Raw genomic sequence first — 12,678 nt, forward strand, 5'->3', positions numbered from 1 at the left:
ATTTGTCCTTTTGTGATTGACTTATTTCACTCAGCATAATGTCCTCCAGTTTCATCCATGTTATGAGATGCTTCACAGATTCATCATTGTTCTTTATCGTTGCATAATACTGCAGGGAGTCAACTTTTAAATGAGTAATTAACCAAAAGAAGTTCAGCTGGAGTGGTTAATTTCTCTGGAATACATGGCTGAAGAGAGATAATTGAGGGACTGGTAGCAAAGAGAAATGAAGAGAGGATGAAGGGGCACAAAGCCACTGAATTCAAATATTTGGAGAGGTGGTCTTAAAAGACAGCAAACTTGTTCTTCACAGCTTTTCAAGGACAAAATTGGGAATGATGTGTGAAAGTTACATAGAGGCAGATTTCAGTAAACATTTAAAATGAACATTCCAATAGTCAGAAATATTTATCAGTAAAATTAGCTATCTCAAGGCTTTAGGTTTGCCTACAACAGTAGAATGAAAACTGTAGAAGCTAATGGCCTAGGTAGAAAGGGTCACAGATTTCATCTTAGAGTTTGAAAAACTCTAATGTTTTTCTACATCCATAATTCTATAAATAAGAGCTGTATACTGGGTAAATCTCAGTAAGTGACTAGCTGGAACTCTGGAAGTCACACTAAAGAACAAGGTGAACATCAGTTATATATGATAACATAATTAAAGATAATTTTAAAACCCTTGAAAACACACATTAAGTGACATAATAGCATATATACACATTAAAACTATAATAGACTAGAATTTTATTCTACTAAATAAATATATCATTATGTATTTAAGATTTCAGGGGAAAAAGAGTGCGCTGCTTATTGCATTAATTAATTCAACATTCCTATACTTGATCTTGTTTTTTTACTTGTATTTGAAGATAATTTTTAATTAAAAAAATCAATTTAAGCAATGTCGAGGAGAAAGAATGGCATACTAATAAAGTTCAGCTTGTGGAATTAATACTGTTGCAGTTCATGTTGAACAGGGCTTTATAAATGATGCTTTTTAACCTGCCTACCACAGAGGGTTGTTGTGAGGATCAAATGAGTTAATGCAGATAAAGAGCTTAGAGGAGTCCCTAGCATATAAGAAGTGCTCAATACATTTAAGATATTATTATTACTACTATTGTTATTGATGAACAGACTGACTTGCTTTGAGGTTGTGATCACAGCACTCAGCATGTCGCCTGGCACAGAGCAGATGTCCTGTAAGTATTTGCTCACTGATTACACCAAACCACTAGGTAATGATTCACAAAGATGCCATAATCATAAGGGTTTCCCAGCTGGGGCTTTGCAACATGCTGTTGTTTCATGGCTTATCTCCAAAGCAGACATTTCTTGAACTTCTTTCTGGTACTTGGGCTACTGCTCATATAAGGACCTACATTTTTAGAAGATGCTGGTGAAGGATTAATGAGAGTCCTTAGCCTGGAGGGCTTCCTAGAGTTCAGTACATTTGACTTGTGTTTTAAAAGACTGAAAATTAATGGAGATGGAAATGGGCAGACAATTAGAAGGAAGAAAAATGCATATAGAATGGAGATGAGAATGGAAAAATGATGCTCTACAAATATGAAGTAGATGTACCGGAATTAAGAAATGGACTGTGTTAGGAATTAAGAAACAGAGATTAGTGAATGAGGGAAATGTGTGATGAAATACCCTGGAACTAGATAGCTGTGAAGGAGCAATGGTAGCAAAGTGGTTAAGTGCTCTGCTGCTAACCAAAAGGTCGGTGGTTCTAATCCACTAGCTGCTCGGCAGTAGAAAGATGTGGCAGTCTGCTTCCATAAAGATTACAGACTTGGAAACCCTATGGGGGCAGTTCTACTCAGTGCTGCAGGATTGTGATAAGTCAGAATGGACTCAACAGCAACAGGTTTAGTTTAGTTTGGTAGATCGCTGTATGTGTATTTGATATGGTGTAGAATCTGCAAACAGGAGAAAACTGAGCTGGAGGAAGAATACTCAAGCAGTTAGTTGAAGAAAGAAGTTGGAAGTAGTAGACATAAATAAGAAAGGTCAATTCAAGAGCTCCTTCAAAGGAAATAGCCACAGGACTTGATGGGCTTATTGGCCATCAGAGAAAATGAGAAGTCATAGTGGAATCAGTGATGGGCATAATTCATTGACCACTGTGTAGAAATTGGGAGGCACGTGAGTTTGAGATGGGGAGGAATATTGAGTTCAGTATTTTAATCTGTTCAGGCTCAGTTGTTTGGTGGTGGTAGTAGTGGGGTGTTAGGAAGATAAATATTTAAGACCACAGAGATAATAGGAGTGATATCTGTAAATGTTAATTCAGGAACCATTGGCCCAGTTGAAGCCATAAGAATGGCAGTCTTGTCAGGTCAAGGGAGAGAGCAAAGAACTTGGAGAATGCTTAAGCTTGCTGGTAAGGAGTAAGAAATACTGCTCACTGGATTATCTTTCCAGATGTCAAGACATTCATCAGTCGTTTCTTAAATATCTGTTCATATTTTCATCAATTTGGATGAAGGAGATAAAAAACAGTTGTGTACAAGATTTTTTTTCCTTTTCTCACTCAAAATATAAAATAAAAATCAAGAAAAAGGAGCAGTCATATTCAGGAACTAAATTTGCCACTGAGTGTCAAATTGGTTTGGTTTTATCTTTTGTCATATTTTAAGTGAAAGTGGCATTGTGCGTCTTGGCAAAATAAAGAAATATTCATTTACAGTAGAAAATGAATAGTGTACATTTCTTAAATGGCAGTGTAATATTTATGCATAATTAATCATCCATATATAACGTATTTTCATATCTGACTGGTTCCAGTTTCTTTTTAATTTTCTAGGCAGGTGAATCAGTTGTGAAAGTAGTTACAATTAATTCAGAGTAATGCCTGAAATATTTTATTAATGCTTTTTCAAGTTTAATTTACCCATTTTATTTTATCTATTTAAAATCCATTTAAATCCCACCGAGGAAATATTATGGACCTCTCAGTAGATATTTATTTAGCTATTGGCTCCCAGATGAGGGAGGAGAATGAATGCTTAGTGGAGAAAAGATACAAAGATATACTTAGATAAATAGAACTACCCTAAAATCATTATTCAAAGATCTATGGTTTTATAATACAAATAAAGAGCAGAAAAATTGCTACTTGTAAAAAGGCTCTGGCAATAATCTTTACAAATACCATCCATCCTCTTCTACCAAATTGCATTCTTTGCACTGGGTATTTAGACTGTAGACAACCATCCTCTGACAACTCTCTATTACTCTTGTACATTGAAATGTGGCAAGAGGATGCAAAGTAAAAGCTACTGCTTAAAAACTTGAAATGTGTGTGGCTTTTGCTAAAATTTGAATGACAATGAAATAATTTATTTGTTCAAAACAAAGTACTTCATGGTTATTTTTAGTATTGTGTAATTTTAAAGTGTACATTGATCTTCTAGGAAGAAATTGTGATATTTCACACACACACCAAAAGCGTTATCAGTTTTTTAACTCAGTTACAGATTACCAAGCACAATAATATGACACATGAACAGATAACATGACTGGAGGCATGTGAAACTCTTAGTACAGCTCCTGTCCCACTGTAGGCACTCAGAAATTTTAGCTGATTTGATTAGCTGTTATTTTCCTGTTTTGTTATTGTATGGTTTTTATGTCTAAATATGTTTACATTTCTTGAAATTCATCTTGTTTTGTTGAATTACCTTTGAATGAATCAAGACCATTCTTAATTCTGTGTCTCTGTTTGAGAGTGTTTACAGTCCTGGTTAACTTGGTGTTATTGTTGACTAAACCAACAGTCTCTCACATCTCACTCTCTAAAGTCAGTGAGTATTCTCTAAGATGGAGAGACAACACTCAACCTGAGTTGGGACAGGGACAGCAATTTAGACCAGTGGTTCTCAACTGGACTATGTTGGATATAAGTTGGATATAGTTGCTGGAAGATCAATTTTGGGGGAAGAAGATGAAGAGTTCCATTTTGGAAATGTTAATTTTGAGAGGTCTATTAGACATCCGGAGCCCTGGTGGAGCAGTAGTTAAGAGCTTGGCTGATAACCAAAATGTCAGCAGTTCAAATCTACCACCAGTTCCTTGGAAACTCTATGAGGCAGTTCTACTCCATCCTATAGGGTCGCTATGAGTCAGAATCGACTCGATGGCAATGGGGTATTAGACATCCAAGTGAAAATGTTAAGTTTCTATAGTTAGGAAGAGAGATTTGGACTGGAAATATAAATTTTGCATATACTTTGGGTACTCTGTGGCTAATACCAGTTGAAGAAGGGTTAGAAGCACTAAAATGGGGAAGTTTAGAGGCAAAAGATGACCAGCTACAGAGCCCCTGAGGTCTACTGTTGTCTGATTTTCCTTGTTTTTATGTATTTTTAATCAATGATCAGCAAGTGAGAAGATTACATAGTTGAAAATGTTTCATTTTCTCAACCTTACGTAGTTTTGACTGCCCTTAAGTACATCTAAGTACGTCTAAGTATGTCAGATGTGGGCTACTACAATAACACTTGGGGAGTAAGCACAATCACACTTTTCTCCCTATGGTTAACAGCACTGTTTGGATGTAATTGTCTGCAATGATGATAGAAAAAATTTCAGTAAAATGCAAGAGCCATAAGATTGAGCACAAAAATGTAAACATGTCATAATCTAGTATCTGGCAGCTTAGTGCATAGTTTCCTCACATTAGTCATGAAAGATAAAACAATCTAGATAAAATTCAAATTCAGATAAAGTTGCATAAAATATTTTTTGGGAGGGGTGATTACAGGCACCAAAATGGAAACTCAAAAGAGAGAAAGTAATTATGTAAATTGCATTTTTTGAAGGCATTTAGAATTTTTAATTCACATACTCTTTAAGTATCTGGAAGCACATTTAGTTCCTGTGTGGAGAGATGAAAGCCTTACCATAGCCTCATCTGCAGGCTTGTGGCAATTCAAGTTTATCCCATGTGTATGTGTGCGGAAGAGTAGAAGTGGCTGAGTGGGCAGTTGGCAGCCATTCATCGCATTGATTGCAGTCATTCATAAAACCCAGCAGTGCTGAGGGCGAAGTCAGGAGGAACAATCCCCTGAGGTGGTTGCAGAATGTCTCATTTGCATAAATCTTGAGTGATGCTTGAGTAAGGAGGGAATGCTCAAAAGCAGTTTGAAGACTGTAAGAGTCACTGTCTGATAAATCCCTGAGTAATTAAAGAGGTTGCAAAGAATAAGAGGTCAAACCCCTTGACCTCCTAGGGCCTCAATCCATGGTAATTCTGGGAAATGAGCTTTGTAGCAACATTTGTGGTCCCCTTATGTCTGGCTGAAGGAGTAAATCATATGTAGAGACAGCCCTTTAAAAACTGCAGCATGCTAAAATATCATTATGTTTCTTAAAGTATGAAGAGTTTATAATAAGTCTAATGCATGGTAGATAATGGAAATTTCTGGGGCTAAACAATTTCCATATATTAGAACTGTCAAAACCATTAAGCTTTATCCCTTCAAACTGTGATATGCCAGACATAACAATTCAGTTGTAATTTTAAAGAAATATTAATCTACACAGGCTAACAAAAATTTGTCTCTTGTGAGTGTATTGTATTTTTTATGTACCTCATTTTGAGTTTAGGTTATTTTCTATTGTTTTTCTTATATCTAAAAGAAAATTCAACTAAAAACAAGTCAAATTAGAACATATAGGAATACATGTTACTGTGGCTTAAAGAGTCCACCCAAATTGGTAGAATATTTAAGTCTGAAACAAATAGTTCTTTCTCCGGTAAAACTCAGATTCAATATCTAGTTACAACACTCTTATCCTGTGGTCAAAATATATGTTAGTATGGAATATAAAGTATATTGTAACATACTTTACCAAAAAAACCAATAAGTATGGTGTTTTCCTTTTCTCAGTATATTTAAATTAATTCTAAAAATACTGTTTTTGAGGATTGATGTGTTTATTTTTATAATTCAGTAAAACTTTAAAGTTCAGAAATTCATATGAAGTTTGTATCAGAAATATTCTATAGCACATACAGACAGAAGGAGTATACTAGCTTTTATAATCTTAAACCCAAACCACTGGGTACTTGAGATTAGATGAGACTGTATTTATGTAGATAAGGCCTCAGAAAAACAAAATGTTTTACTTAGAAACCCACCCTTGGTACTGGCTAGAACTTCACACTTATTAGAAAATAGTCACATCAATGCATGTTTAAGGAAACTCAAATTAAGTGACAGATTTCTTTTATTTCACAGCTTTATAAATCCTTGTGACTTTCAAAAAAGAAGGAAAGGAAGGAAGAAACCAAGAGAAGGTTGCATATGGTCTCTCATAGATATTGTTCTTCAAAATTTTTTCCAAAGTTGGTGCTATTTCAGATATTTTCACAGACCAGTGCATGTAGATTCAACATGCTGTATGGGTACTATTCTTAGTTGAGTGAGAATTGCTAAAGATTTTCCAGTGCTATGAAATTTAACTCATTGGGCAGTGTACCTTGTGTAAATCAGATGAATATTTCAGATTTCAGAAATTCTTATATATTACTTCTCCTTAGCTGCCTTCCTGAATGTTCTTTTAATTCTGATGTCTAAATGGCCTTCTCCCCTTAAACTGGAACAAAAACAGAGGCTTTATTGTTCTTGTGGAGGTTTTAATTCATATCTCTTGACCAGTCTTTTGAGAGTTCAGCATCAGCTCTTGACAAATGCCACATTTCTTTACTTTTATCCCAGGCGGAAGGTGTGCTGAAGCTTTGAAATGGCACAGTTTTCTTGTCACGTTACATATTGATTTTAAGTCTTACTTGACCTTGTTTGGAATGAGCAGTGTGTGTGTGCACGTTTTTGTGCGTTGTGTCCATGTTTCCCTGTATCATTTCTTTCAGAAGTGGAGAATTTTGCCGTGCAGCTTTTAACTCTGGGAAACAGTTTATCCGCCACTGCTTCATGAGTGATCCACTTCTGAAGTAACATGACTGGCCTTAAATATGAGCAGTGTAGTCAAACCTACCTCCAAGCAGCCTCCATGAAAATTCTCAAGAACCAAAGTCATGTTTGAGGATCCTGGGTCCTAAGGGTGTTTCCATTTAGTAAAATCTAAGATAGGGGTTCATTCCCTTTTCAAAGCAGTGTTTGTTTTAAAACTTTTGAGGTGAAGGCATATTTGAGTCATATAAGCACAGCCTCACATGGGGCTGTTTTCTGATATCTGCCAGTGAATATATCCAGTGCTCTTTAAGGCCTGTTTATGTGAGGGTAAGAGTAATTCCTGCTGGTGTATGCCTTTCTGAGTTCTGATATATTGTCCACTCTCTGCATTTATTCTATGATAGACGACTAAAGGCCCAAAAAACTTCTACTGTTTTTTCGGTTTTTGGAGGTATCTTCTCTACTTATTACACACATGCTCATACATACACATACTCGCACGCACACACAGGCACGCTCATACACACACTTTATACATGAACATTTGCTTCCAATTCTTCCTTCTCTCTTAGCATGAAGGGGATTTTTAGTATGAGAGATGTTTTTAGATCTCTTTTTACAAAAAGAAAACGACCTGTGTAGTTATCAACGATGTGAAACAAAGGTCCATATCTTTAAGTAAAACAGCCAAAGCCACGGAAAATTCTGTCCCTCTTTTAACATATCAGCCCAGCTGCTCCGATTTTTAAGCTTTCAGATCTCTTCAGATGGTAAGGCCAAAGCTTTCAATAGCATTTCTCCTGTGGAGAAAGCTGCTGAAAGTTATTTTATTGATGTTAAAAGGAAAATCAAATACAGAGGCTGTACAGATTTTATTTGGTTACAATTGAGCTCTTGGAGGCTTGGGTTGAAGATGTCCAACTTTAAGTGCTTTTCCAGGGCCCCAAAGCTAATATTGAAGGGGCTTGCAAAGACTTTCCTTTAGACTGTGTTTTCAGTACCGTGTTTAATTTCCAGATGTGTTCTGCCCTTTTTATAATTAATAGTGCGTTGTGCTGTCTATCATGCGCCGCAGGTGTGTTGTCAGGGACATGGCGAAGCCTGCTGCCTGCAAAACACCAAGAAATGCTGAAAACCAGCCCCACCAACCTTCACCGTGAGTATGGCATTGGTTTTATTGACTAAAAATGTCATCTCTTACATAGATCACTCGTTACAGATTTAATTCACGTTGCATGTGGTAGTAGGCACTCTGGCTACTCTGATGTTTGTGTAATGAAAAGTCTACTATTGAATTAGATAAAATTATCTGAAAACACAAGCTCTGTATTAAGTGTCTTTGTTAAGTGGTATCTGTACTGCCCTATTGGAAGGATGAAACTAAGTATAGGAAGGGGACACATTTTTTAGGGCGCTAGAGTGGCAGCAATTCTGTATTTTTGGATGTGAAATGTATGTAGGCTGGGACATATGACTTTAGAGAAGTAGAGAGGCAAGGTACAGAGAGAGGCAGGCAGCATCCCCAGTGGGGAGAGGAGAGTGTAAATAGGGAAATGCATAGATAGTCTGTTACCAGTCGCACACTAAATTGTTTAAAGGTGATAGACGTTCTGAAAGAGTGGATTTTTCATCTAGTTTTATTTCTATTATTGAATTTTTAAGTGTAGATACCAGTGTGTAGCTAAATGGCCAACCAACAAGCACAGCAGGGCAGTAAGAGAAACACCAAATTACTAAACTCAGTCAGTGGCATTACTAGGGGGGTGTGGGGGGTGCAGAGTGCACTGGGTGACACTGTCAGAATGGGTGACACCAAAATGAGTATAAAAATACCTCTGTAGTTAGTTATAACAACAAAAACATTTTCTAAAAGCCTAACTTACATGTATCAATATACCTACAAGGCTAAAACTCTATGGTGATTTACTTTTTGAACCTTCTAATGCACTCCAGTCAGAGCTATCATTATTACCCATTTACAATGATACTTCAAATCATGTGGTTTTGTCGGCACAAGCTACAAGCATGCACTGTTGTTTTCCTTGCTGCCGGTGTTTTTATAGTCCCTGATGCAGTGGTTAAGAGCTAGGCTGCTAATCAAAAGTCAGCAGTTCAAATCCATCAGCTGCTCCTTGGAAACCCTATGGGGCAGTTCTAAACTGTTCTGTAGGATCGCTATGAGTCAGAATCAACTCGATGGTAACGGGTTTGTTTTCTGGTTTAGATTATGTCCAATTTTCTGGTGTTTCAGCTACAATATTGTGGTAATTAGTATTTGTGAACCTGTGTCAATAACTTCTGAGAATGAAGTAGTAATTAAAGGAAAACAAAAACCTGTTGCCATCCAGTTGATTCCGACTCATAGTGAGTGACCCCACAGGACAGAGTAGAACTGCCCTATAGGGTTTCCAAGGAGCAGCTGGTGGATTTGAACTGCTGACCTCTTGCTTAGCAGCAGAGCTCTTTAACCACTATACCACTAGGGCTCAAATTAAAGGAGAAGAAGGAGTGATATATGGGAATTATGATTTAAGAGTAACAGTACAAAAAACATTACTAAGGATTCTGCATGGTCTGGTACGGGAGGAGGTCCATGGGGGGGGTGGGGGGGGTGACACCATGAGTTACCACACTGGATGACACCAACCCTAGTGATGACACTGCTCTGAGTTTCAAGTGTGGATTTTGATGCCATAAAGTGTAAAGAGCTTTAAATGTCTGCAAAAGGTAACATGATATATCTAATCCTCTAAATGGAATAATGCTCCTGCTAAGAAAAATAAAACATTTCCTTAAAATTTCTCAGCAATGTCATTGTCCTTAGAAAACTATTATGGACATGTAGTTACTGCTGGGGAAATACCTCCATCCAAGCCTTTGAAGAAATGTGTCCTCACAGTGATCTTCTATAGATGTCTTTAGCTATTCTAGAATTTGAAGTAAAACCAAAATAAAGTGATAAAACAGTAAAAAAAGCTATGAGAAAAAAACTAAGTTTTGTGATTTTTATACTATGACAAGTTTTACTAGTATTGACAAGGGGTGAAATTAAAACATTTAAATGCTTATGTTTTGTGCATTACATACTGTAATAAATAATTTTAAAATATTTACATTTTAGGATATAAAGTTTTGGTAAATAAATTTCAAGGGGCTCAATAGAGGCTCAGTAAGTACATTTGAATATTAAATTAGACATATTACCTGTATTTAATCTTTTATTTCCAGGGAATGAAGATAATTTGATTTAACCATAGTAAAATATTTTTAATTACATATGGACAGAAGTAAAAAATTGCAAGAGGTACTCTTATTGATTTTGCCTTTTTTTTTCCTATAAATGTTCTTGCTGCAATGCCATTTTCCTGATAATGGAATTTTTCTTGATAATTCATGGACTGCTTATGGTCTGTGATTTCCATCTTTTGTTCTAGGCATTATAAAACATTTTACTCATATCTGGATTCAAGTAACTTCTGGGAAAGTTCTTTGAGGAATTAACACTGATTTTAAAATGTTGTATTCCATATCTTGAGGTTGTATTTTAATTGGTCTCACTTGTTCCAATGTCTGATTAAAATTGGACATTATTAGATATGAAACAAAAATTGTCACCCTTCCTACCAAGAGTTTAGCTCATTTTTTTCCTACTTTGCTTTAACTCACCACAAATTTATGTGGAAATCTGCTGTAATTTATATTGCATGTAGTGGAACGTTCCTTGCGACCCCTCTGATGTGGTGGCCAAGAAGTAACTGAAAGCTCTTCGGAGCCTCCCTTCTGGCAGTCCCTTTGCTATCTCTACACTTTTCTAATTAAAATAGTGAACCTCCACTTAGATAACTTGAAGAATTTGAAGTTTGCAATTACATTTATTTCTACTATGATTCTCTGTAGAGTAGTATTTGTGAATTTAACTCTCCATATCCAAATAAATGCCTTTCTATATTGATATGCGAAGGGCACAATAAATTGGGAGGAGGTAAGTAGGATGGGCTTCAGCCTGTAAGTCAGTGTTTTTAAACTTACAAGTCAAAATCTGTTAGTGAATCTGAGTATCAGTTTAAAGGCTGGTGACCAGACTTCTTTCCTCTCTTTTCCTTTCTTTCTTCTTCTTTTCTTTTTTTTTTAAAATTTTGAGAGGAATAGAAGAGACTAGAAAATGTAAGAGTGTATCCTGGGTTAGTATTGTAGGATGAAACTTAGATTTCTGTATGTGAAAACTGAATCAAAATATAAAATTTAATAATCACTGGATTTTGTTATTGAGATGTACTAATAGGTTTTAATTAGGACAGGGGCATAGTCAGATTTTCACTATATGTGTAGATATAAAATATCTCTTGCTTACTTTGGTAGACGTAAGGGAAGTAGAGAATGGATGTGATGTGGGTAGGAGAGAAGCAAATCAATTAATTGACTATTATAGTAGTCCAGGGAGGGATAGTAAGGTCTTGACCTACAGCAGTAAGAGAGAGTATAGGAAGAAGACATTTTAAAATTTGAGAAACAAGTAAATGAACAGTGCTTGATGGTTAATAGCATATGGGCTGAAAAGGAAGCATTTAGGGGTGCTACCGTATTAATTGCTTGGGTGATTAAGGGTCACCAACCGAGACGTGGAATTAAAAAAGCAAACTAGGTCTGGGGGTAGGTGGATGGTGATGAGTTCAGATTTTGACAGAATGATTATGTGGTACCTGTGAATTATCCGAAGATATAGAACCAACAAACAGTTGAGGATACGAACCTGAAGCTTTCAGTTTACTGGTAAAGTAGATAACATCACCAAAGGAAATGGAGTTAGAAAAAAATCAGAGACAGCCCTAAGTAAAACCAATGCTTAAGAGTGGATAAAGGAAGAAGACCACCCCATCCCCCACCCCAGTGCAGCTGAGAAATAATGGGTAGAGAATTGGGAGACCTAGAAGCCAAGATAGTAGAGAGAGTCAAAGGAAATAGCCAACAGTGTCAAATGCAGCAGAAACTCAAGAAAACTGAAGGGAATAAAAAGTGTCCTTTAGATTTGTCCATATAGAGGTCATTGGTGGCATTTGCCATGGTAGTTTTAGCATATAGGTGGATAAAATGCTGGATTTCCATAGTCTTGAGGAGGAAATGAGAAGTCAGACAGAGGAGATGATGAATGTAGATGACTTTTTCAGAGAGCTTAACGGAGTAGGGAAAGTGAGAGACAGAGTAGTAGATAGACACACAGGGTGACAGTACTTGTTTCATTTGTTATATTCTATCATACAGGTCTAGATTGATGGATACATATGTCAATATACTTCATATTTTTATAACTGTATATAAACAATTCAAATATTCCTTTCAATTTATTGTTAAAATGTCAGTCATATTTTTATCATGATACATGAGTTTTCCTCACTTAATCAAGGTACTAAATATATCAAAATACTAGTGGGGTTCAACAAATTGAGTCTTATGCCTGCTATTCCCCAGGTTTCATATACATAGATAAATGGCATAGAATTCCTGTCTTAAGGGTTCCCGCTCAAGTTGGAGGGACAGTTACATAATCAAATAAATTATAATATTAAATAAGTGCAGCACTGTAAGTATGTTAAAAAAGAAGAACATGATTTATTCTTTTTGGGCTTGGTGTGGTCAGGGAAGGATTTACAGAGTGTGTAATAGTTGATATGAATTTTGAAGGATGTTCAGTAGGTAGACAAGTTTGAGGTACATCCTTTCAGAAGGAGAGAACAGTTTCCCCGAGACC

General features: G+C 36.2%; 1 protein-coding gene across 1 annotated transcript in view; it reads left to right on the forward strand.

The window, feature by feature from the left end:
• The window catches only part of RIMS1 (regulating synaptic membrane exocytosis 1), a 504,415-nt gene that overhangs the window by 82,948 nt on the left and 408,789 nt on the right, over positions 1-12,678 (forward strand). The window contains exon 2 of the mRNA XM_004381365.1: positions 8,008-8,088. Within this exon, the coding sequence (XP_004381422.1) occupies positions 8,008-8,088 (81 nt within the window). The remainder of the gene's footprint in view (positions 1-8,007; positions 8,089-12,678) is intronic.

This window comes from Trichechus manatus, unplaced genomic scaffold (genome assembly GCF_000243295.1).
Source record: "Trichechus manatus latirostris isolate Lorelei unplaced genomic scaffold, TriManLat1.0 scaffold00083, whole genome shotgun sequence".
Taxonomy (NCBI): Eukaryota; Metazoa; Chordata; class Mammalia; order Sirenia; family Trichechidae; genus Trichechus; species Trichechus manatus.